General features: G+C 40.3%; 1 protein-coding gene across 1 annotated transcript in view; it reads left to right on the top strand.

Moving 5' to 3' along the window:
- LOC105934006 (Ras association domain family member 3) overlaps nt 1–24,250 on the top strand; it is a 32,799-nt gene extending 8,549 nt beyond the window's left edge. Inside the window, exons 2-6 of the mRNA XM_036132368.1 lie at nt 14,196–14,303; nt 16,919–17,092; nt 19,160–19,247; nt 20,812–20,924; nt 23,702–24,250. Of these exons, the coding sequence (XP_035988261.1) occupies nt 14,196–14,303; nt 16,919–17,092; nt 19,160–19,247; nt 20,812–20,924; nt 23,702–23,851 (633 nt within the window). The 3' untranslated portion in view covers nt 23,852–24,250. The remainder of the gene's footprint in view (nt 1–14,195; nt 14,304–16,918; nt 17,093–19,159; nt 19,248–20,811; nt 20,925–23,701) is intronic.
- The last annotated feature ends 239 nt before the right edge of the window (nt 24,251–24,489 follow it).

The raw sequence follows: 24,489 nt of genomic DNA, 5'->3' as shown, positions 1-24,489 counted from the left end.
ATGACATTTTCTGGTTCTTGGTGCAAAAATAACAGCTGCTGGATCAAGTGCGCGTAACATGTTTAGTCTCATGATCAAGCTGTCTTAACTTTTAGCGTTTGGAGTCCAAACCTCCTGACTGCTTTTGTAATATTCTGAAGCAGGAGATTCATTGCATCATTGTGATGTGAAGCAGCACTTTTATTCACAGGATTTTATTAGACTCTCCCTCTCCAGTTCTCTGTGTGGGCCCCGCTATCTTCTTAAACAGACCCAGAGGGCTTTCAGGCCTGGAAACACACCCACCCACTAACACAGCCCCTTTACAGCACTGTGTTGTGTTTTATAATAAGATAAATCTGCCTTTGAAAAGAGCTACCTGCGTCATGGAGAGCTCTGTTTGTCAGGACTGTGGGGGGAGGGAGGAGAAAATCTGTTGTGTAGAAAGGATCTTTGACTAAAAGTCCACAAATTTACTCTATTACGTTTAAGGGATTCATTTATTATCCTCTTAAGAGGCCGCATGGGGGCAAAACTGATGGAAAGATTGTTTAATGTGAGAATCTGCAGCTTTTCTCTTCTCATACCACCATGAGTCCAAACTGCGTCCGATGGCCCGATGTTTGGGAGAGTTAGCCAGAAAATGATCATTATTTCCATCTCTTATAAGGCTGTTGTACTCGGTCACCCCTGTGTGATCGATGGCTGCTAGTGGAGGCTGTCAGCGGAGATGAATCTCAATAGCAGCTGCCTCAGTTAGACTGTACCGCTGTTATTTTACCCCTCCAAACTCCATGAACAGGTGTTTCAGTGGCATCTATACCCCCAACCACTGCAACACTGACCAGACAAACAGCCCAGAGGAGTCCAGAATGCTGATGAAGACAGGAATCCTATTCTGAAATATTATAAACATCATATATATATATATATATATATATATATATATATATATATATATATATATATATATATATATATATATATATATATATATATATATATATATATATATATATATATATATAAATAAAATGCACCTTTGTCCACTTTTTGAGTTTCTATCTGTCCATTTGTTCCTTTTTTCCCCCATTTATTTAGTTAGACATTCATTGTTACTAAGTGATTATTCCTCTGCAGCTTCAAGCTAATTTGCAGACTCTGTCCCTCCTTTGGCCCCATCCAGCTGTTCAATGTATTTTATTCATTTATTCATCTGTCATCCATCGGTCCTTTCTCTAACACTTTTATTGGTCTGCTCTCACGTCTGTCTGGCCATCCCTTCTGGTTTTTTTAGGTTTCATATGTACAGGCTGGTTTCTGCAGACTCTGCCATAAATTCCTGGGAAAGTTTTGTCTTCAGACTTTGAAAATGGGCCAAAGCAGAACTCAGACTGTAGGAAGTTTTATTCTGGAAAATGTTGGATTCTGACATAAAGTCTTGTAATATCGGGCCCTGTGGATATGCAGATCATCAGAAACTCTGCTAGGTTTTAGGTTCAGAGTGCTCACCGATCTTCCACTGTAGTTTTTTTTTTTTTGTGGATCAAGATCAGGTTGATGCTTCTGCAGACAGATGATCAGATAACTCTCCAAACAGATGATTGCTAGAACTAAAACCTCATCCCAAAGTAAACGACGTACCTGTGCCATGAAGCAAAAGCAGCACCGCCGTGTCTGATTATTTATGGCAGTGGGAAGGCTGGTAGACCTTTCTTTATTTCTGTGTTTGTACAGTAAGGAATGAAGCGCTCTTTGGTCGCCGCTGTGGTCTGTAAGCGATTCGGTCTCATCCTGCTTTCTAGCCCACAACTCATCTGGGAGCAGTTTTACTCGCTCTGATCTCCAGGCCGCCATTATCACCAAACCTCAGCGCTCTTTGAGGCGGTCTGCTGCTCGCCTTGATGTGTGCAAAGGAGAGTGAAAGTCCAACAACGGATAACGACAGGCGAGGTTTTCAGAAAGTGAGAAGCCTCCTGTGAAAATTTTGTAGTCCTTTTTTACAGAGGAACAAGTTCTTCTGTCTTAATTTACCTGTGAGAAAAAAAATCTTAACTCAAGTAGAATGACGTTCGACTTACAATATTTAGACCATTATTTGAGCTTTAACATTTGAGTAAAGTGCAGTAAGTACCATGGAAGTGATCGGCCTGTGGTTCTGCTTAGGTTTAAGGAAGCCTGGCTTCTTTAGCTTGTCTTCATTGTCTCGCAGACTTTGATTCACAATCTTTGCACTGTGGTTTTCGCTGTTGAAGATGCCCCTTTTCTAAATTTCTAAATTTACAGCATACACTGTATTTTGATGTTTTTATAAAATTTCAGAGCTAAAAATAAGCCGCTCCAGTTTGTTGGACAGTCTAGCAAATCCTTATTTCTTTTCGTATGCATCAGGGTTTCCCCCGGCGTATCATTAGCCTGGCGGGCCGTAAAGCTTTACTCACCCCCGCAAGGATAAACATTTGTTTCATTTAAATGCGTCCAGAGCCTACGACCACTCCTACCACCAGGGTTAGTCAATTTTCTGGGGAAACGCTGTACATATTAAAGGTGGAATGGGTCATGTGGTTGAGCAGCAGCTGACGACATAACGCAAAAATGGCTGACTGTTAAAGAAGACACAATCCGATCTACCCGTCAATCCTAAAATTGGCCGATTCCAGTCCCCAGTAGGGCTGAACGATTTTGGAAAATAATCTAATTGCGATTTTTTTTTTTTTTTAATATTGCGATTTAATGCGATTTATTTTTTTTCCCAGTTTAATATATCATGTCTTTTTAAACATATACAAACAATAAATCAACTTGTTTCCTCGCTGTGCAGATTAGTTGCTAAAAGACCCACAGCATCTAAACTCGGTGCAGAAATGATTGCGTTCTGCCTACAATATATTTCAACCAAAATTGCAATTTTGACTTTTCTCTACATTAACCACAAGCAACAAAAATGGCTTCTAAATAAAGATGTTTGTAAACAAGAACTATTTTAAACAAGAATTTTTGATGTTTCTATTAATCGGAATATTATTCAAGAGAACAGCTTTTAGTTGATTTGGACATCAATCCTTGTTGAACATAAAGTGGAACCAACAAGCAAGTCTATGTATTAAACTGATTGACCTGTACTTAATGCTATGTATGATTATATAAACTCTAAAACAAGTAATAAAATTTGATTATCTCACTGCTGCAACTGTCTTCCCTTCCATGTGGAGCAAACCCACTTTAAACATATTACCAACACCTAATGGACGTGTCTAATTCACTAATTGTTACATAGCCAAAAATTGCAGACTCTGCGATTTGGAAATTGCGTTTTTTTAAATCGCGATTATATTGAAAATGCGATTAATTGTTCAGCCCTAGTCCCCAGCTTGGCAATCTTGCTTTATTGTACCTATAGGAACTGTTACTAAATGCTACAGAAATGCTGAAACAATCTTGAACTTAAAAATATCAAAGCATCAGTGTTAGAGATCAAAGAAAAAGTATTTTTAGGATGCAAGTCTAATAAAGCTAAGACGTGCGTGTCATTGTAAAAACATTTGACCATTACCCTTTTACCCATTCAACACACCCTCTCGATCATTTAAAACATCCTTTTTATTTTTATTTTGCAGCATTGGTGGCCATTTTTTTAAGGAGGCTGAGAGGAAATGACAACAAGTGGGGGGGAGACATGCGGTAAAGGTTCACGGGTCGGGACCTGAACCGGCTGGGTCGAGAATTTAGCCCTCCATGGTCGGGTCACATGCTCTGCCCCTGCACCACCGCCGCGCCCTTAATTTTAAACCTTCTTAATTTCAGGTTTCTGCTTAACGGCAGTATTTAGGCTCACAGCTGTGTGCGAAACAACCCGTCATTGTGCGTGTCATAAAAATAGACCTCTCTGCCTCTGTGGGCGTTTAAAGAGAAGTCAGAGTGTCATTTAGCGACGTTTCTGAGGGTTTGTCTCATGGCCGCTGATTATCACCGTGCATGTTTTGGTCCGTTTGATGACAGACAGCCAGGAGGGGTTCTTTGTAATCCTAAAGGGTTTTTTTTCCGCTGTAGCTGTCCTGACTGCAGCGATACAGTCATCATTACATGCACATCCCACCGGCATTGTTTCCTGTCCTCACATTATGAGGCAGCATCCAGACACGCCTTCCTTTGTCGCCACTGCAGCCGTGCAACAAGTAGCAGTGCGCTGATGCATCGTCGTGTAATTCAAAGCCGCTGTTTTGCTGAGCTCCGCTTGCTCTGCAACCCGATCTGGATGCAATGATAGGTGCTGACCCCGTAAACCCACCCAGAGGAGTTGGTTCAACTCGTATTAGTTTTATTATTTCAAATGTTAAAGTGTTATAATGGCTTAAGTCCTATATAAAGATGTGCTAGAGCCTCATTACTCAGAACAACTTGGACTCCCTGTCATATTGAATAGAGTATTGAGGTTTGCCCGACTTATGACTCCAGTTTAAAGCTCTAGTAGCGCGTTTATTGTGAAAGGTGTCACCTTAGACTTTGTGTTTCTACACCACAACCAATTAAAACCAAATATAGGCTGCAGGAACACAGCACAACTAGTTTTTTTTCAATGTTTTCTTACATACACACCTCCTGGGTCCAAAAGAGGATCAAACCTGCAGTGAGAGAAAAACATTTTTTTTAACAACTTCCTCCTTCTATTAAGAGCATTTCCTACGTTCTTGGTATCTCGCGGTGATCAAGTAAAGATGTTTTAATCTGTTAAGCCTTGCAGAATACAAATGTCCTACATGGTGAAATTATTGGTAATAGACCAGCAAACACCTTCTAACATTTAGAAACAAGATAATCTGTCAAATGTTGTCAAACCTGGCGCCCCTAAGACCTTCAGGCTGTTGTCCTGTTCTCTGGTGATCTCTATTGCAATGACTGAAGCCTCTCTGATGTCAAATTTCACTCTCAAGGATGCAAGCTTTAAAACGTGTTGCCCTAAAAGGCCGTCCTGGTTAATTTAATAAAAAAGCTATTTGTTTAGATTTGGACTAGTTTCAATCTAGACATTTTTACCTTGTGTTTTAAACATTATTGAATCCTTTTATGTTTTATTATTATGTTTAATATGTATAAATGCCTTTTTAAAATACGTGTTTGCAATAATTTGGAGCAAAGCTGTGCTAATCTACGCATTTTGTTTCTATTCCTAATGATAAACACTCGGAGGGAGAAAATGATGCCAACTGTATTGCTACAGACGCCAAGCTTTCCTTTAGTTATGGAAAAAAACCTCTGACTGTATGGATAAGGGGGGAACGGGAAAATATGTTGTGCAACAGAAACATTAAAGCTCAGGTGACGAGGATTTAGCCTTGCACAATAACAGCTGACTGTGCGAGTGTAACCTAACGGCACATTTCTGACTTTTTTTTTTTTTTTCTTTCTTCTCGATCACCTTCCTTGAGGCCGTAGCCTGCATGTTGTGAGGAAATAACTGCACACGTCATGAGAGAAACCTGTAACCCTTTCCTGCGGGAGGACAGTGTGGCAGCTCGAGGTTTATTTAGTAACCAAGCTGGCAGATAAGGCCGACTGACTCGCCGCGTTGCTTCATATCTAACTGGCTCTGCTAGGAACGCCGCTGTCAGCGCTCTCCATTATAGCTGCTGTGTGTTTGTTTGCTCGACCTTGTTCAGGCTTTTATGAACCAGCTCATTAAAAACAACATGAGGAAATCCATTAACTCTCTTGAGTGATTTTTCAGGCCAACATACGAATGTTTCTACCTATCAGATGTTAGACATTATTAATTGTCCTGATAAAACTATAAGGTTGGTTTAATATTTCTTGGGAAAACCTAAACCAACCTCAACACCTTTTAGTTTGAAAATCCTGACTAAAGCGAAATTAGCATCCATTAGAAGGACAAGGGCCGTCCAAGCAGTCACCAGTCTACGTTACTGTAGCCTCGCTGTCTGCGAGCACAACTTTCCTCCCTATATCTTCCTCCAAGGTCAGAACCATGAAGTTTCATAATCTCCGCCAGCACGTACTTACTCACAGCGACACACACACACACACACACACACACACACACACACACACACACACACACACACACACACACACACACACACACACACACACCTCGGACTGCTTGAGCCTGTTGCACAATGTTCCCGTTAACAAATCATTTGCAAAACCTCCCGCGACCCAGAACGAGCACATCAACTTGAACTCCAGCGCAGTTGTGTACATGAAGTGGTTGCGTCTGCAGGGAGAGGTTTGTTTTAAAGAAAGCTAATGAGACCGTGTCTCAGCGGGCCGTGTTTCTTTTTGAAGGTGGTTCGATAAACATTGAAACGGCGCCGTGGTGGAGATGTTTTTGTTGAATGTGAAGAGCGCGGCTCAGAATGAACTGTTTTATTGTGGTTTTATGAGTTCTTTGGTCCCTGCTGGTTTGTGCTTAATTAACCCTTCATTTCCTGCTTCTTATTTGTCTTTTTTTGTTTCACGTTTTGCATCATTTTGGGTGAGGTGTCCGTCTTTACTTCTCCTACCTCCCGTTTTGCTGGTTCTGAAACTAGCTCCATCTTTGGGTGGCCTCTGCAAACACACTTGTTGTGGTTTTCCTCACAGACTCCTTCGACACAGACCGGACATTCTGTGTTCTTTTCTTCATGCTGTACTGACCGACCCACAGTGGAAATGTGCATACATTTCTGCAGCTTAATGTCAGTGTGGTCCTCTTTTATTGTGTCGAAGGCTGGCTCCGGTCTACTTGTGGTCCAGCAAGTTTAGTCTGCAGGTTTTACTGCAGGTTTCCAAACTGAAACCTCTTGTTTTCCCACCAAGAAAAGTTTATTTCATTTTATTGCTTGCTTTAAATTACATCTTTTGATCACGGTGAGCGAAACTGTCCTTTTGTCGTTTGTTGAGCAGAGAACAGTTCAACCTGCTCGGCTTGCTGCTGGTTTTTGGGTGATTTAGAAGCCAGGTTTTTAGTGACAAAACTACTCGGGATCATTGGTGGTTAGATTTAAGGTGAACAGCTTAATTACTCAAATCCTTGGAGATAAAGGCAAAATGATGTGTAATGCCCACACCATACCACTGCGTCTCTGCCTTGCTTTTCAGTGGTGTATAAAGATACGCAGCAACCCTTTACACTGACCCTTCTACACATCTGATTCTGCAGCACATTGAGTTTAACCTCCAGCTGAGCCAGGCTGCCACAGATTTCTTTGGACAATTTGAAATATTCTGTTGCATACTCGTATCCATCCATCCATCCATTCATCCATCCATTTTCTTTCACGGCTATCCCTCATGGCGTCGCGGGGGGTGCCGGTGCCTATCTCCAGCTGTCAATGGGCGAGAGGCGGGGTACACCCTGGACAGGTCGCCAGTCTATCGCAGGGCAACACAGAGTCAAACAGGACAAACAATCATTCTTACTCTTATCTAAAGGTGCTATATATACATATATTTACCACTAATAAGAAATGTAGGCCAATCTTACAAAAAATCTCCATAATAAAGATTCATTTTGCCTTCCATTTCATGCAGACTCTTTGTCTGCGCCAACGAAAATGTACTTACTGCTGCATGTCAAATGTTTGAAGCAGAAGTATTTTCTGATTTAGATAAGTGCTATCAAAGCTCTTAAAGCCTGTGTATTTCAGCCCTAAATAATCAGGTGATTAAAAAGCATAGAGATTTTATGCGCCTGAAAAAGGTAATTAATTGTCCTACTGCAGTAGCAAACTATACATTTTGGAGGTTTCTAGCTTAAACATGCCTGCAATATAGTAAACGGAGACACTCTAAAGACGATGCACATCGTTTATTGGTGTAAAAGGAAATGTTTTACAAAGTCTTCATATTGAAAGTGAAACAGATGCATCTACATCTGTTACAACAGCCTTAGTGTGGGAGTTTAGAAACTGTCTAGAAATATAACGATCGAGCTTTTACTGCTTGATAATGATTTACTTTAGGCTGACCTGCCGCTTCTGATATCGACACGCAATTTCTTTTCCTTAGAGCTGCAACAGAAGAGAGAAATTTTAAATCTTAACATGAATGAATTGAGCAACAATTAACCTTAATCCAATTCAGTCATCAATGCATGTCTCAACTGTTTAAACAGTTTTAATTCAACTTTAAAAAAGCGAATTAAAGGACCTGCTGTTCGTTGACATGTTGATTGATTTATTATTATACAGTGGGTGAAGCCGTATTTAAGACCTTTATTATCAAAGCTGGTTTTGTTTATGATTTATGAGTGTCCATTAGACCCAGAAGGTCCATGTAAGATTTATTTTGAGTGTCTCAGTAAGCGAGGAAAGGTGTGAGCGCTTTAAAGCACATTGTTGTGGTTATTCACGAGGCCGTGTGGTCCCATTAGTGCAGGAATGCTCAGAGGAAAGGTGTGGCCCGAGTGGACTTGGATTCAACAGGAAGCTGCACACAGAGGAACGGGCTGGAAGCCAGGAGGGTTAGACGGAGAGAAAATAAATCCAAATAAAAATCACAATAAGGGGGATTATTAGGGAAGCAATCAAAATCAGAAACGAGGTCTGAGGAATATTTCCAAAAACAGAAATGAGGGAAGGTTCATTTTAACTGGATGTTGAGTTTAACACTGCTTTTAAATTACGCTTATTCTTTTTCGTTGTTGCAAAATTAGTATTTGCAGTTTCCTCTGTATTCATTTAAAGACGTCAAGAAAATACATTTTAAGTAAATCACTCAAAATACAAATTCTAACTCTGTTATAACCTCTAAATCAGAAACCGGCATTAGAGATGCACGATATATTGAACCGCGATATCCAGGTGTACAATTCTCGTATGCAAAGGACTGCTTTGGACTACTATTTTATGTAGCATGCATTCAAGTTCTGCATGCCAGTAATTTATTTTCCCTGCTGGATAGAGATGTTTAACGGCGCTTCAGGCTCACACTTGATGTTTACCTTTGGTGCCCAGCATGCTAAATGTCACACAGTCAGAAACCTGCGTTGAGTGGCTTGGATATAATATCCTGCAAAAGTTTGGCCTATTTTAGGTATATAATCTCCAACTTTTCTCATTTTTCCTGCCGAATTCATTAAGAAAACTAACTTTTGCAGAAAACCTTGTGAGATCACCAGCCTGATATCTGAAAAAAGCAGAGCAGCTCAGCCTGTTGCTGTCCCAGTTAAAGGTGGAAACCCCCCCCACCCACCCGTGACGCCACATATTTACAGATGGAGGATGTCAGTCGGGCAGGACGGTGGTAAACAAAGGCAGGAATGCTGCAGGTGTGTGTGATAAAGGGCTAAAGAAAGAAAGTGCTGTCTGTCTCTGACATCGACATGGAGGTGAAAAGGCACTGGAGGCTCTGATCTCCACTTTCTGTTCTGCTTTTCCTGTCGCAAACTTCTGCTTTATTGGTGCTCTGTGCAACAAGCGAATTGTAACTACGCCTACTCAGCCTAATCATGAGCTGAAGTATTCAGTAGCTTAATGCAGTGACTGAAAAATGCACTTAAATCTTTATTAGTGCAGAAGAGTTAACCTTTAACGTCAAGTGGAAAGACGGCTTCTAGGTCATAATAATGCTGTAGTTCCTGGCTGCTGCTGCTGCTGCGCCGGTTCAGTGTTGATCTTTGGGCCTGAGTGGGAGGATTGGTTTTGTTCCTGAAAAAGGAGCATGAGCTCATTGTGTTGCAGCTCCTCTCCTGTTTGTTTAGATCCGGCCACTCTCATCCTCCCTGTTCCCCTTAACCACCAACCAGGCAGCACTTCGCAGCTACTCGCTCCCCTTCAGCCTCTCCACATTTCTCACTCTACAGCCACAAACTTAAATGTGTTTTATTCGCATTTGCAATTGCAAAGTGGAAACAAATGTGTAGTTTTCATACATGTTCATAAACGGTTACGGCGTGCGTTTGTGTTCCACGTTGAGACGACGCTCGGTGAGCTTGTTGTCACTCTGAGCATAGCTGCAAGTCTTTGGGGATAATTCTCTACCGGCTTATCTAGAATCTGAAATTGTTACCCAACCGTCTTTGTAAAACGGCTTAAGCTCTGTCAGACTGGATTAAGAGGCGTCTGCACACATCACTTTTCAAATCTCCTCACTTTGAGTCGAGTCTGGACTTGACTGGGTCGATCCACCGCATGAATCCCACCTCGATGCTATCGTCGCTCCGGCTGCATCTTCAGCTCATCTGTCTTCCCGTCAGGTCTGATCATCCTTCCTGTCCCCCGTTGAAGAAATACTCCCCCCACCATGATGCCACCACCACCATGTTTCACTGTGGGACTGCTGTGTTGAGGGTGATGTGCTTATACAGGACTGTCTCAGAAAATTAGAATATTGTGATAAAGCTCTTTATTTTCTGTAATGCAATTAAAAAACATGAAATGTCATACATTCTGGATTCATTACAAATCAACTGAAATATCTCAAGCCTTTTATTGTTTTAATATCGCTGATTATGGCTTACAGCTTAAGAAACCCAAATATCCTATCTCAAAATATTAGAATATCGTGAAAAAGTATACTAGTAGGCTATTTAACTAATCACTTGAATCGTCTAATTAACTCGAAACACTGCAGGGTTTCCTGAGCCTTGAAAAACACTCAGCTTGTTTCAGTAAACTAAATCACAAGTATGGTAGTGGTTAAGAGACGACATAAGATTCTCACAGTAACTGGTGTACTGACCATGGCATTACTGTCCTTGATTGGCCTGCCAATTCCCCTGACCTGAACCCCATAGAGAATTTGTGGGGTATTGTGAAGAAGAAGCTGAAAGACACCAGAGCCAACAATGCAAATTAGCTAAAGGCCGCTATTGAAGCATCCTGGGCATCCATAACACCTCAGCAATGCCACAGGCTGATTGCTTCCATGCCACGCCGCATTGATGCAGTAATCTGTGCAAAAGGATTCCCAACCAAGTACTGAGTGCATTAATGGACATTTTCAAATGTTTGATTTTGTTTTCCTTGTATAATTTTTTTTTTTACTTGGTCTGAGGAAATATTCTAATATTTTGAGATAGGATTTTTGAGTTTTCTTCAGCTGTACGCCATAATCAGCGATATTAAAACAATAAAAGGCTTGCGATATTTCAATTGATTTGTAATCAATCCAGAATGTATGACATTTCATGTTTTTTTTTAATGGCATTACAGAAAATAAGAACTTTATCACAATATTCTAATTTTCTGAGACAGTCCTGTAGAGTCTTCCATATATGCAGAAACACTTGATAAACATAATATCGTTGGCATGAAGGCACACTGCTTAGCTGCTCGTTGAGCTTCCCCCTTCCTCGCGAGGGCCGATAATCTCCTTTACCCGCCACTTCCTGGTGATGAGATTAGTCTCGTTAGGGCCGGCAGCCGCTTAAAGGTGAAATTAAACCGTAAATAGACCATTTTATCAGAAAGATGAAGAAACCCATGAAGCTGATTCCTCTTATTGTGCCTCTGCTTCTGTTGTTGGAAACCTGGTGGACCAGACGTGTTATCAGACGCCGACGTCTGTCCCTCAGCTTTTCCTCTCTACTCCTGCTGAGTCGGTGTCTGCTGGCGGTCGGCGAGGCCAATAAGGGCCGGAGGCGACAATTATTCAGCGTTCCTCCTGCTTCTCTCACATTTGGTCATTTATTAATCGAACATTCATCTGAGGAATGATCAGGCAGCATTCATTGGTGCTGCGTAGATTCAGTATGATGTGTAAAAATTATCCTTTCACAGTATTTACACTAGGGCTGAACAATTAATCGCATTTTCAATATAATCGCGATTTTAAAAAAACGCAATTTCCAAATCGCAGAGTCTGCAATTTTTGGCTATGTAACAATCAGGGAATTAGACACGTCCATTAGGTGTTGGTAAAATGTTTAAAGTGGGTTTGCCTCCACATGGAAGGGAAGACAGTTGCAGCAGTGAGATAATCTAATTTTATTACTTGTTTTAGAGTTTATATAATCATACATAGCATTAAGTACAGGTCAATCAGTTTAATACATAGACTTGCTTGTTTGGTTGCACTTTATGTTCAACAAGGGGGGAATTGATGTCCCAATCACTAAAGCTGTTTTCTTGAATAATATTCGATTAATAGAAACATTGAAAAGTTCTGTTTTGAATAGTCCTTGTTTACAAACTTCTTATTTAATGAGGCCATTTTGTGTGTTGCTGTGTGGTTTTTTCTTTCACTGCAGGAGAAAAGTCAGAAAGTGAACAAGTGAGGCAAAGATGGCAGAATCGATTATTTCTGCTATGAGTTAGATGCGGGTCTTTTAGAATAATAGTAGCAACGGAGGAACAAAATGATTTGTTGTTTGTAATTGTATAAAAGACATGATAATTAACAACTGGGAAAAAAAACAGATTAAATCGCAATATTAAGAAAAAAAATCGCAATTAGATTATTTTCCAAAATCGTTCAGCCCTAATTTACACACAGATTAATAAACACAAACATCCAATATAGTCTAATTCTTTTATGTTGAACAGACGCGCTAGGATTCCCTCTGCTACTAAATAATGTCGCTATTTATAGCATTTATTTTTTTTAAAGCGCCAAACGCAGCAATAATATGAAAATGTTCCCCGACACAATTTTATAAGGTGCAGAATTTTATTATTATTAAGAGCAGCTTATATTCTTGCTTAAACACTTAGATAATCTAAACTTAAACTGGACCATTTTAGTCTTATTTGATTGAGTTTCTATGTGTCGTCTGTAAATGTATAAAATTAGGAATAAGTTTCCTTGTACAGTTGATCAGGTTGTTGTTTGAGTCGTATATTTTTATTCACTAAACCTCCCTTTTGTTTATTTCTGATGGACTATTTAACGACTTTGGACGTGGCGTAAACGGCTGCAGCCGTCTGATTGTTTTTGGCCCAACAAAAGCAGAGAAGCTGTTGTCCCTGTTATTGATGAACGGCTCCTGCAACCAGCGCCTTATTAGTCTGGCTTTGGCTTCATGCATTTCTCAGAGTCTGTCGACGACACGGACGTTCTTCCGTTCTAAAGGACGGCGTGTCGTTTTGATTTAACGGCGGTGCAGAGAGTGGCATCGCTGTTGTTTCTCACAGCCGTGAACCTATAACCCCCGCTGCCCGCATTGTTGCATTGGCACCTCGCGTCTTCCTGCAGCCTGGTGTGTGTTCTCCATATAAGGGTGTACGTGCTGCGGAGCCTCGCTGGATTCGGCGCTGTGCGGTTTTTTAATAGATGCAGAGGGGAGCTGCACTATGCCCATGTAAGCACAGGATACACCAGGGAAGGATGAAGAGTTTGCTCTGGGATTTACACGCCACTAACTTCTCTTTAAGTCATTTCATCGAGTCTGTTGATGTGTTGCATTTCTCCCTGCACATATTACCTAATCTAAAAGGTTGCACCTAATTTATAATACATTTTAAGAACATACATCGTTGCTTCCTGGACTAAAAGCAGTTTTTATGCATCTGTTTTCTCTCATTTAAGGGACACAATGAACGCCGTTGTGGTGATACAACCTCTGCTCCAAAAGTGCAGCAAAATCGAATGTATTTATTTATACCACGCTATTAACTTTTATGTTGATGCTGAACTTTTAGCGGTGCTTTATGACACGTTTATATGGGTCATGTGAGCTTCTTGGAGTCATGTTGACTACATAATAAAACATTTAAGTGCCTCTGAGGTCATTGCGTTGTCTATTTACAACAGATACAGCGTACTTTCCTGCTACATGTGACCCGAGTTATCGTTCTGTGTGTTTGTAGTCACTACGTCTCCGTCCTGTGTGAAAGGGAGCCCTTGTAGCTTCTAGTCAAACTAAAGAGGTTTTATTTATTTATTTATTTTAGGCTTATTTATTTTCAATTATATCCCTGTGATTTGGCTAAAATTAGACGCGGGGCTCTCAGCATGGGACTTGGGTTGATTTCAAAAAGAGATTATTGTAATGGGCTGACCCTAAAGCAGTGAGGATTCTCACATGTTGCCTCTAATGCAGGAAAACCTGAGCTTGGTCAAAGTGAACCCAACTTAGGGGCGAAGTTATATTATTATAACAAAGTTATATTATTCAAAAGAAGTCGTGTTGAGTGTCGGACCCCTGATTTGACTTTAAAAACCCTTTCGCTTGTATACATTAGATGTTCACTTAGCTGTTGTCTAAATGGTCATTGGTGATTTTTCCTCACTTGACGTCTCCTGTTTCTGTTTCATTTGCCGTCTCTTTATGGAAGGATGTGGAGAAGGAGCGAGAGGTGCGGACGGAGTTCAGCAGGGAGGAGATCCAGCAGAAGATCAAGCGGTACAACTCTCTGACCAAAGACTGCCTTAATATGACTCTGGTGAGTGAAGCCTGGTCCTGATGACGTCACAACGACTCCTCCCCGGGTTAATGCCTAATATTAATGGCACAGTTTATGCTGCACCTTCAAAATAGGAGATTAATAGGAGAGAGGTTTGTTTTTACTACTTTTAAATCATATATTAGGAAAGGGTTAGGGTCATATTTAAATGAATATTTCTGTAGGTATAGTTATATCAGGTGATATTTGTATTTATTTGCCTTTTTTAATACCATATTGTGTCTTGTCTGGAAGTACCTGGTTGGTATTTGTTATAGTAAACTGAAAATTTCAATAAAAAGGCTAAACAAAAAAGTCATAGGTGAATCAATGAGTGAATAATATTCATATATGGTTAACTAACAAAAAAATGAATGAGAAAATTAAGAATTACTAAATAAAGTCAATTAGTAAGCAGATGAAGTTAAATGATTGATTAAAAAGGAAATAGAAACATAGAAATCAGTAAAAATATATAAGTGTCGTTACATGAAGTAATGAATAAACAGATAAAAAATTGTGTATAAACAAATTGATTAATAGCACAAACATCCTATGACAAACTGAAAATATGACTACTTTGGAGCAAATAACTCACAGGTTGGAAAAAGAAAACGGCAAAAGACAAAATCAGGGAAGTCTGTTGAGGGCATCTTATTTTTATCATTTCCTTACAAAGTTCCAGCCCCAACTCTAATATCACATCTTCTGCCCTTTTTCTTCTTTTAGTCCTTTTTAGTAAATACCTACAGCGACTAGTTCAGTTCTTGCTGATTACGACTCCCCACCTGCGTGAGACGCCTCTGCGCCGCTACGCATCGATGGCCACAGGCCAGGTTCTGGTTTTCAGAGGCAAAAATCTGCAATAGTTTAAACTCTTTACTGAATTACCGGAGACGGCATCGGCTTCTCCGGGCCTGCCGGGGGGGGGGGGGGGGGGGGGGAGAGTAGCTCTTGTCCTCCCACGCCTGTGGATGCTACCAGGCATCTGTGGAATGATGACTGCTGGAAGAAGAAATCCCCGAATCGTTCCTCTTTGCTGGCCTGAGCATCTCAGTCTGAGCTAACTTTAAGAGGGGAGTCCAAACTTCAAAGTGGATTTCTGATCTATAATTGGGTTAATGGAAAGTTAATAAGCAAAATCTCTATGAATGGAAAGTTGGTATCTCATGTCTCTGAGATGCTCTCCTCTTCTTGAAAACTGATTTGAGGTTTTACTCTAATTCCTCAGCCTCGGTGTCTGATGGGAATAGACCGGTAGGATGTAAAGTGGAAGCAGATTTAGAGCAGGATACTTTAATGAAGAACATAAACTGCAGCTGTAGTGTTGAGGTTGCACTACTTAAAGCTCCCACACTGCGAAAACAGACCTAAAAATAAGTAATATTTTCATAAAATGAGTGTATCTGTCCTTGATTTCAGCAGGTAAATAAGATGATCTGCCAGTTGGATAAGACTTTTGCACTTAGAATAGGAACAACTCATCTCCATCATCTTATTTCAAGTGCAGTATGTCTAACTATCTTATTTTAGGGGTCAAAATACTCATTCCATTGGCAGATATTATTTACCTGCTCAAATCTACGACAAATACACAAATTTTAAGAACATTTTACTTATTTTTAGATCCGTTTTTTGCAGTGCAGTTATTCTGATCATCAGCAAGCCTGAGCAGCTCTGTAGGAGTTGGTTAGACGGTGTAAAGTTGTTCTGGGATGGTTGCCATGCTCCGTGGATCACTTGTTTGATTCCTCCATCTGCAGGTAAAACACAGACTGCTCAGAACTACTCCACTTAACCCCATTTAGACTAAAATGTTATTGTCTCTGTAAGTTAGGGCTGCAAACCTTCAAATTTTCCTTTTTTTTTATTTTTAATTATTTCATTCTGCCGCTAAGCTGCGACATCTTTTTATTCAGCAAACGCCTGGATTGTGTCTGTGCAGAAGGTAGCAGCGGTTCACACGTCCAGGTGGATATTTCAACATTAAGGCCGGTTCCCTCCTGCGCTCAGCATTCCCGAGCTCTCACATCAGTCTGCTGTGATGTTATTCCTGCTATTGTTCTCCCCCACAGTGTTTCCCTTGGCACTGAGAGACGTGTTTGAAGTTGTGCTCACTGCTGAAATGGTGTTACAGTATGGTGGCGGAGAAAAAGAGTTTACTGAACCTTTACAGGGAACCGCGCCTCAGCTCTCTATAAAGTGGAAAAATCTGGAGTTTAGATTAGTTAGTTGGACTAAAACAGAATAAAACACTTCAGCTGCATGGAATAAAACCCACCAGTGGTTATCCTTTTGCATAATGGCTAATTATAATAATTATAAAGAAAACTGACAGATCCTCATAGTTCAGTAGCGTCTTGCTTCCTGGAAATTTTGAGAAAGTTGCTAAACGATTCAGACCGGATTCTTTTTCAGTCACTTAGCTGCTACACCTTGGTTTGTTTTGTCTTTCCTCGATTATTTCAGATTTTTATCTCCATTCGCCTGTTTTGTCTTGGTGTCATGTCTGCTATGACTTCCAGAGAGCGGTAACCCCCCTCTCAGCCAATCACGCGGCGTATAAGACGAGCAGCTGCAGTTTGGAGCTGACCACACCTCTCTCCGTCTTTCAGAGCCCTACTGGCGTTTACACCGGTTTCGTCAAGGTCATGATGGATCTGAGGAGGCCGGTGACTGTGCGAGACGGTCAGAGAGCCGCAGGAGGAGCCGTGATGGGGGAGGCCTTTTATCTACCGCGAGGAGTCAACAACACGCTCCACATCAGCTCAGAAAACACAGTGAAACAGGTGAACAGCACACAGAAACACACAGCGACACACGCTGCCAGCTGGGGAAGCTAATGAGGACCTGGTGACATGTAGGATAAAGTCGCCTCAGTCTGCGTCGAGGTCAGAGAGATTAGATTTCACTTTAGTCCAAATTAAAAGCAGCAGTTTAAATAGACAGCATTATTTTATACATCTGATAATTAGGCACCAGGAGGCAAATAATCCACCTGCTAGTTAGAATCGCTCAAACTTTAATTGTAAAACACTTTTTAAACTAAAAGGGACAACACTGAGTTCCTTATGAAGTGTACAAACTTATTGGTAATAATTTAAAAAAAAAAGGTGAAAAATCACAGAAAATAAGGATAATTAATCAGTTTGAGAGTATGATGAACTTAAGTAAATTATATATATATTCTCTATTGCTTTCTCACTATTTATATTTATATATAATATAAAATATCTGACTATTCAATATAAATGTGTGTTCATATAGATGGTAAAACATACTTTATACCTAAATTAATGATACGCTTATGCTTATAGTCCATTAAGAAGACCTATTGGCTTCAATATTTCCACCTTTCCTCATGACGTCATCTATTTTGTGAAGCGCACCAGTCTCTCCTGTAAATAAACACCAACACACCATGATGCTGCTGCCTCCAAACTTCCCAGCTCACACGCTTTTCTCAGGCTTGTAGTCTTTATGGTTATTCCACCAAATGGAGGTGTGGTCTTTATGACCCAACACTTTGATTTTAGTTTCTTCAGACGGGAAATGTCTCTTGAAAAGAAGGTTCTTTAAACCAAGAGTACATTTTCAAACACTAATGGAGTCTTTTATGTGTTTTTTAGAATAGTGGCTTCTTCCTCACTGATCGGCCTTTCAGCCCATGTCCGTACAGGACTAAGGCTCAATCCGAACACCCTTATAGAGGAAGGATTCTTTAGCCAAAGCGGAAGTTCGCCAGTATATAAGTGATAAATGCTGTCCGGATAGTGCAGTCAGTAAGGAAGGAGGTAAAAAAAAAAAAGGAGCCTTATGCTTCCTTCCCACGGCTAGTTTAGCCTAGGAACCCCACGACGTCCCTTAGTGGTGCTAAGAACCCTTTAGGTATCCCACAATTCTTTGCTTCAGATGACGTATAAAAACAACCCCATCATGAAAAGCAATAAAAATGTCTAAAGAGAAGAGAGGTCGCTCATTGTAGTTCATTATCTGAAGGCTGTAGGCCCGTATTTGATTCTCGTCGTCCATGTGCGTCTCCATCTCGTGTAAAAACATCGGAGTTAAAGGCTGTCTGAATTCAGCACAGCAGTCCGAAGCTCCTTTCCTCCCCACGATAGAGTTCTCACTGTTGGTACCATGGAAGGTCAAGGAGCAGGAGCTAGGAGCTATTAAGGGTATTCTGGTGGAGCCTGAGAGTTATGAGACTCTCACCAGCTGCAGCCATTTTGTTTTGTGGTTAAATTTACACATTTCAGACCGAAACATGTTCACCCCCATCAGGTTGACCGTTCTTTTAGTTTATTTTACAGATTTTTTTTTTAATTACTATTATTATTTCAGGGTTGCAACATGTTTAAGGCTTTAACTTGAAATACATCCACAGATGTTTTCCCTGTTAATGTTGGGAGTTAACCTATCAGAAGATAACCAGGCCATGACATCATCTGGGCTTTCCCAGATTGTATAATGCAGGCTCTCAAACTCCAGTCCTCAGGGGTCCTGCAGCTTTTAGACGCACCTCTGCTCCAGCAGACCTGACGTTTTCCCATTTTGTTACTGTAGGCATGAATATAGTTTTACAAAATAACCAAATAAAGAATCAGACCATACATTTTTTTATTTTTTTTTACTTTTTGTGTAAAAATTGGTTTCTTCTTTGACTGTAAATACAACTTTACTGATTGTAGCATCTACTACAGTAAATTATTGTTTTTAAACATTAACAGCCAGAAAAATATGACAGTCTGGGAAAGGATGTAACTGTATGACAGAAAATGTTTCCTAAAATAAGTCCACAATTTCCTCCTTTGATCAAAGTGTTTGAGTGTTTTTCTTCTTTTCTGCGCGTTCAGGTGATCGTGGCGCTGCTGAACAAGTTCACGGTGGCAGACAACCCGGCCAAGTACGCGCTGTACAAGCGCTGCCGCAGGGACGAGCAGGGTGAGTCCTCCTGAGGGCTTCTGTGTGAGAGCGAGGGCGACAGCTTTGCAGATTTCATGCCGACCATACCAGTCGCCGTATCAGATGCCTCGGCTCTGATGCAGCGTGTGTGCGCAGGCCTCGCCCGCCTGTTGAATACCGCAGGGTTCACCCAACAACGGAGACACACCAGGGATACCCAGGAATACGCACACAGGCTGTGTATAAATACAGCACACATACCCAGAGTAGGATTTCACTTATGTTGGAGTCTAGTTAACAGCTCAGACTGAGGAGACACTTTGTCTGTCGCAAACATCAAAATAAAGGTTCAAACATTTAAAGAAACGACTTTATTTCAGAGTTATTTATCAGTAAAATATTTACAGGCCTTTGGGGAGTTTTCTTCCCCCTTCTGGTTGCGTTTACGTTAATTACGGGAGTGAAACTGTGTCTGCTAATTAAAGACCGTCTAGACGGACAGATGTATGTAAAATTTAAACTCTTTAATCTGGCTTTTAATGAGAAAGTAAGGGGCTTTTAATTGAACTGTGGTCAGGAGATGGAGGAATGTTTTAAGGGCGAGTTTTAGGAATGAATGTTAAAAAAAATATATATTTCTTAGCTCTGATCAGTAAGTACAGTTGAGATTCGATATTTACATTCACTGTAATAAAACAAACCATATAATCTTTATTTTCCTCACAGTGTGATATTAAATCAAGCTAAACATGCGCACTACAGGCCTAAGACTTCCACACAACAATAAACTCAACTTGAACACAGCCCGTCCACAGTCGCTTCCCTGCTGCTGGATTTTATTCACTTTTTTTCCTCCAGCAAAAGCCCCATGAATTATTATTGTAGTATGAATCCTTCATTTGCATCTGTATATGCGAGTGACCTTCACGCACACGCATATGAGCTGCCAGCCGTGTGGCTTTGACACATTTGATGGTTTCATTTGATTGGATGAAGAATGATGGAGAAAGCTCTGATTGGCCACGGGCGCAGAGAGGAGAATCTTTAAGTAACCAATTAGAGACCAGCAGGAAGTAACATGGAAGGCAAAAAGTTACACAGGCACTGAAACGTTAAAATTAGGAGGCCTGCGCAAAAAATAAATCTAGAATGAAACAGGAATGCTAAAATATCAAGAAAGCAGATGTTGATTTTTATTTTCATAATTTATGTTTACTGTTTCTATGATTTTCTTTTTTCCTGCAATTTTCATGGATGCGGCTCCCTGGTGCCCCCTGCAGGCCACCTGCCACATTTTACTATTAAACTCCTAAACTCCACACAAGTTAATAGAAATAATTAAAGTAATGCTAACTGACCTAAAACAAAAGGTTTATTCTTATTTAATGTCAGAGTGAGAGAAATAGTTTTTTCTGACTGCGTTTTAACATGCGCTTTCAGCTGTATGTCACAGCGACCTTTATTCTCTTGTGAAGGTTTCTGGTTAATGAGCCACGCCCCGTCCCTTCATCCTCTGCCATGCGTGTTTACATGTACACAGACTCTAGAAGCGGCGGCATTGGGGACGTGACGAGTTTAACCGTCTCCGTTTGTTGTGTTGCAGTTTATGTGTGCAAGCTGGCGGACGGCGAGAAGCCGCTGTTCCTCCGTCTGTTGGCCGGACCCGACCTCGACACCCTCAGCTTTGTTCTGAGAGAGCAGAGCGGAGAAGTTATGGTGAGATGAACTTTAGTCCTAAACCACTTTGTTTTGTTCTTCTTCCTATTCATCCTCAAGGTTTATTTTATTTTATTTTTTTCTGTGGTTCTTACATTCTAGCCTAGATTCTTCTGGTTATCTCTCTTTTGCTCCTTTTTCACTTGATAGAAATTATCAAATAAAATAGATTAGGGCTGAGCGATTTTGGAAAATCTAATTGCGATTTTTTTTTCTTAATATTGCGATTTAATGTGATTTATTTTTTTTTCTCCAGTTTAATTTGTCTTTTTAAACATATACAAACAAAAAATCAATTTGTTTCCTCGTTGTGCAGATTAGTTGCTAAAAGACCCACAGCATCTAAACTCGGTGCAGAAATGATTGTGTTCTGCCTACGATATATTTCAACCAAAATTGCAATTTTGACTTTTCTCTGCATTAACCACAAGCAACAAAAATGGCCTCTAAATATAGATGTTTGTAAACAAGGACTATTTAAAACAAGAACTTTTAATGGTTCTATTAATCAGAATATTGTTCAAGAGAACAGCTTTTAGTTGATTTGGACATCAATCATTGTTGAACATAACGTGCAGCCAACAAGCAAGTCTATGTATTAAACTGATTGACCAGAACTTAATGCTATGTATGATTATATAAACTCTAAAACAAGTAATAAAGTTAGATTACCTCACTGCTGCAACTGTCTTCCCTTCCATGTGGAAGCAAACCCACTTTAAGCATTTTACCGACACCTAATGGACGTGTCTAATTCCCTAATTGTTACATAGCCAAAAATTGCAGACTCTGCGATTTGGAAATTGCGTTTTTTTAAATCACGATTATATTGAAAATGCAATTAGTTGTTCAGCCCTAAAATAGATTAAACTAAAAACTTGGGTTGATGACATTTATACAGCTTGGCCTTTTTTCACGTTTTGTCACCTCACAGCCACAAGGGTCAATGTAATTGCAGGTTTTTTTTTTTTTTTTTTTTAAACATGAGACACAAAGCCGTGAATAATTGTAAAGTAGGGAAAGTAAATCATGATTTTATAAATATGTATAGCAAATGATAATCTGAAATATTTGGCGTGCATCGGTTTTAAACCCCTTTGACTAAATATCTTGTAGATCCATCTCACTTATCTAGTTGTGCATCACCAGACTGACATCTTTAGCAAAATAGTTCAGCCTAAAGGCCCATTCATACCTCACGTAAAAGACAGATACGTGTGGAGTGTTTTATACGTTCTAACCGTCGATTTCGTCCGTACTTTGACACGAAAATTGGGAGCTTACAATTACGGACGAAACGGATCAATACTACCGGAAAAGGTGGGGGCGCTATTGAGTTTGTAGTACAATATGGCAACAAAATCACGAGGAAGGTTGTAATTCTGGGCTTTAAACAATGGCGGGATTCGAGGAACGACTTGCGGAGCTTGTCTGCAACTACCCACACATATGATGTGTCGTGTCCGGGGCACAGGGACAAACAAAAAGTTTACTTACGGAGCAAATACAACAAAATCACGCCTTGGACTGTCGCCATGTTTGATCAGTGACGAATCATTGGCGCCCAGCACTGCCACCTAGAGGAAATATTAGTTATTGCGCACCTCAACGGACGGAGGTATGAAGAAGTCAACGGATAGAACGTACGGACAGAAATACGGACGTGTAGGCCAATCGTAGGGTATGAATGGACCTTTAGTCAGATGGCATGGAGAGAAGCGTCCCCACAGCACGATGCTGCCGCCACCATGTTTTACCGTGGGTGTGATGTGTAGTGAGGTTTCTACCTTTTTATAGTGTTTTGAATTGCAATTTAGAGTCATCTGAATCAGGCTTTTTTTCTCATGTTTGCTGCTTTACCTACAGGGCTATTTGTAAACTACAAACATATCTCCTTATAGCTTTTCCCCCCCCCCAGCAATGCTGTTCTTTTTGCAACTCTTCCGTAAAGGTAGGGCTGGGCGATATGGATTAAAAAATAAATCTCAGATTTTATCATACCAAATCCGATTAATCGATTTTTTTTTTTCCTCCTTTTTGTTTCATAAAAAGAAATTAAAGAAATTATTTTAAAACCATGCTTTTTATGTCAAGCATTTCGTCAGGGAGTTGACCTGAATTCAAAGTGCAACTAAAAACAAGCTGTGAAACATGCTTGTAAAACAAGATGGCAGCCGTGCCATTATAAACAATGAAAATATAACAAAACATTTGCTGCTAGTGGTATTACACATTGAGCTAAGAACAGGCTTCACTGCACTTGTGAACTTCAAACTAAGTTAAAAAAAAAGAAGTAAATAAGTAAATGAAGTACCTCGAATTATGGTTAAAAAAAAGTTTCCACTTAACAATATTTTGACAATACATTTGCCTAAACATATATTCAGCATCACATGCTGTTCTCTTCATGGAAACCCAATGAGTGTATTGGCAAAATAAAATCCAGATTTTCCAAAAATGAAATCTTAAAGAATTGTAAACTCGAATTAATCGATGAAATCGATTTATCGCCCAGGCCTACGTAAAGGCCGTACATGTGGTGTACACAACTAACACTTGACCTGTCAACAGATGATCCTACCTGAGTTGTGTGTCACTGCAACTCCACCCGAGCAACCATGGAGCTTTTGCTTGGTTCTTTGATTCATGCTAAATGCAACAAATTGTTCTTGTAGCAAGAGAAAATGTGAAGGGAAATTAAAACCTGTTTAAATTCACTGTGCAAACACTCACCTGCCTGCCTTATAACCATTAAACTGCTCCGTCTTCCTCTCCAGTGGGATGCCTTCTCCATCCCCGAGCTGCGAAACTTTCTCCTGATACTTGACAAAGAGGAGCAGGAGCAGAAGGAGGCAATAATTCGCCGCTATGAAACCTGCCGCCAGAAACTGCTGGAGGCCATCAAGGAGGTCGGGGGGCCTTCGTAGAGGATTTACCCTCCATCAAACTGAACTGCTGCTCCTCACGGAGACTGAGGACCTGCTCTATCTATTTCCAGTCTCCTCTGAGGAGAAATGTGGTGAACATTTTGGTGGAGGGAAGGTCTCGAATGCCGAGGGAGAGGAAGGAACCAGCAACTGGACAAAAGGGGGAGGTTTGGATTGATGGAGGACAGAAAACACATGAAGGACAAATGAGAAAATAAATGGATGGACTTTTAGAATTGCTGCACTCGCCAAAGATCCACTCATGTGCCAAATTATTTCCTCTCAACCATCCCTCGTTCTTCTTTTTTTCTGCTGTCACGTAATTTATCTTAATTCCTCTTTATTTCTTTCACTTTATTTTAACTTGTGAAAGAGTTGAGGTTGTATTTCTTTTATTTAATTCCTTTGTTTCAAAGGTTTGTACATATTTTTTTCTTAATTTATATGGGTAAAGCTTTATCTGGTTTTTCTCTCTTTTTAAGCAAAGTCTTATTTTTGTTTTCATTGTCGAGAGGAAGAAACAAACTTATTTTTGACACAGACAGAATAGTTTATCAAGGCTTTAACTAGATGATGCGTGCATCAGATCAGTTTGTACTGCTGCAATTAAATGTGCACAACAACGGCTCTGAGAAATC

Source organism: Fundulus heteroclitus, unplaced genomic scaffold (assembly GCF_011125445.2).
Source record: "Fundulus heteroclitus isolate FHET01 unplaced genomic scaffold, MU-UCD_Fhet_4.1 scaffold_492, whole genome shotgun sequence".
Lineage (NCBI taxonomy): Eukaryota > Metazoa > Chordata > Actinopteri > Cyprinodontiformes > Fundulidae > Fundulus > Fundulus heteroclitus.
The sequence above is the reverse complement of the archived record's forward strand: the minus strand, read 5'-3'. Positions and strand labels throughout refer to the sequence as shown.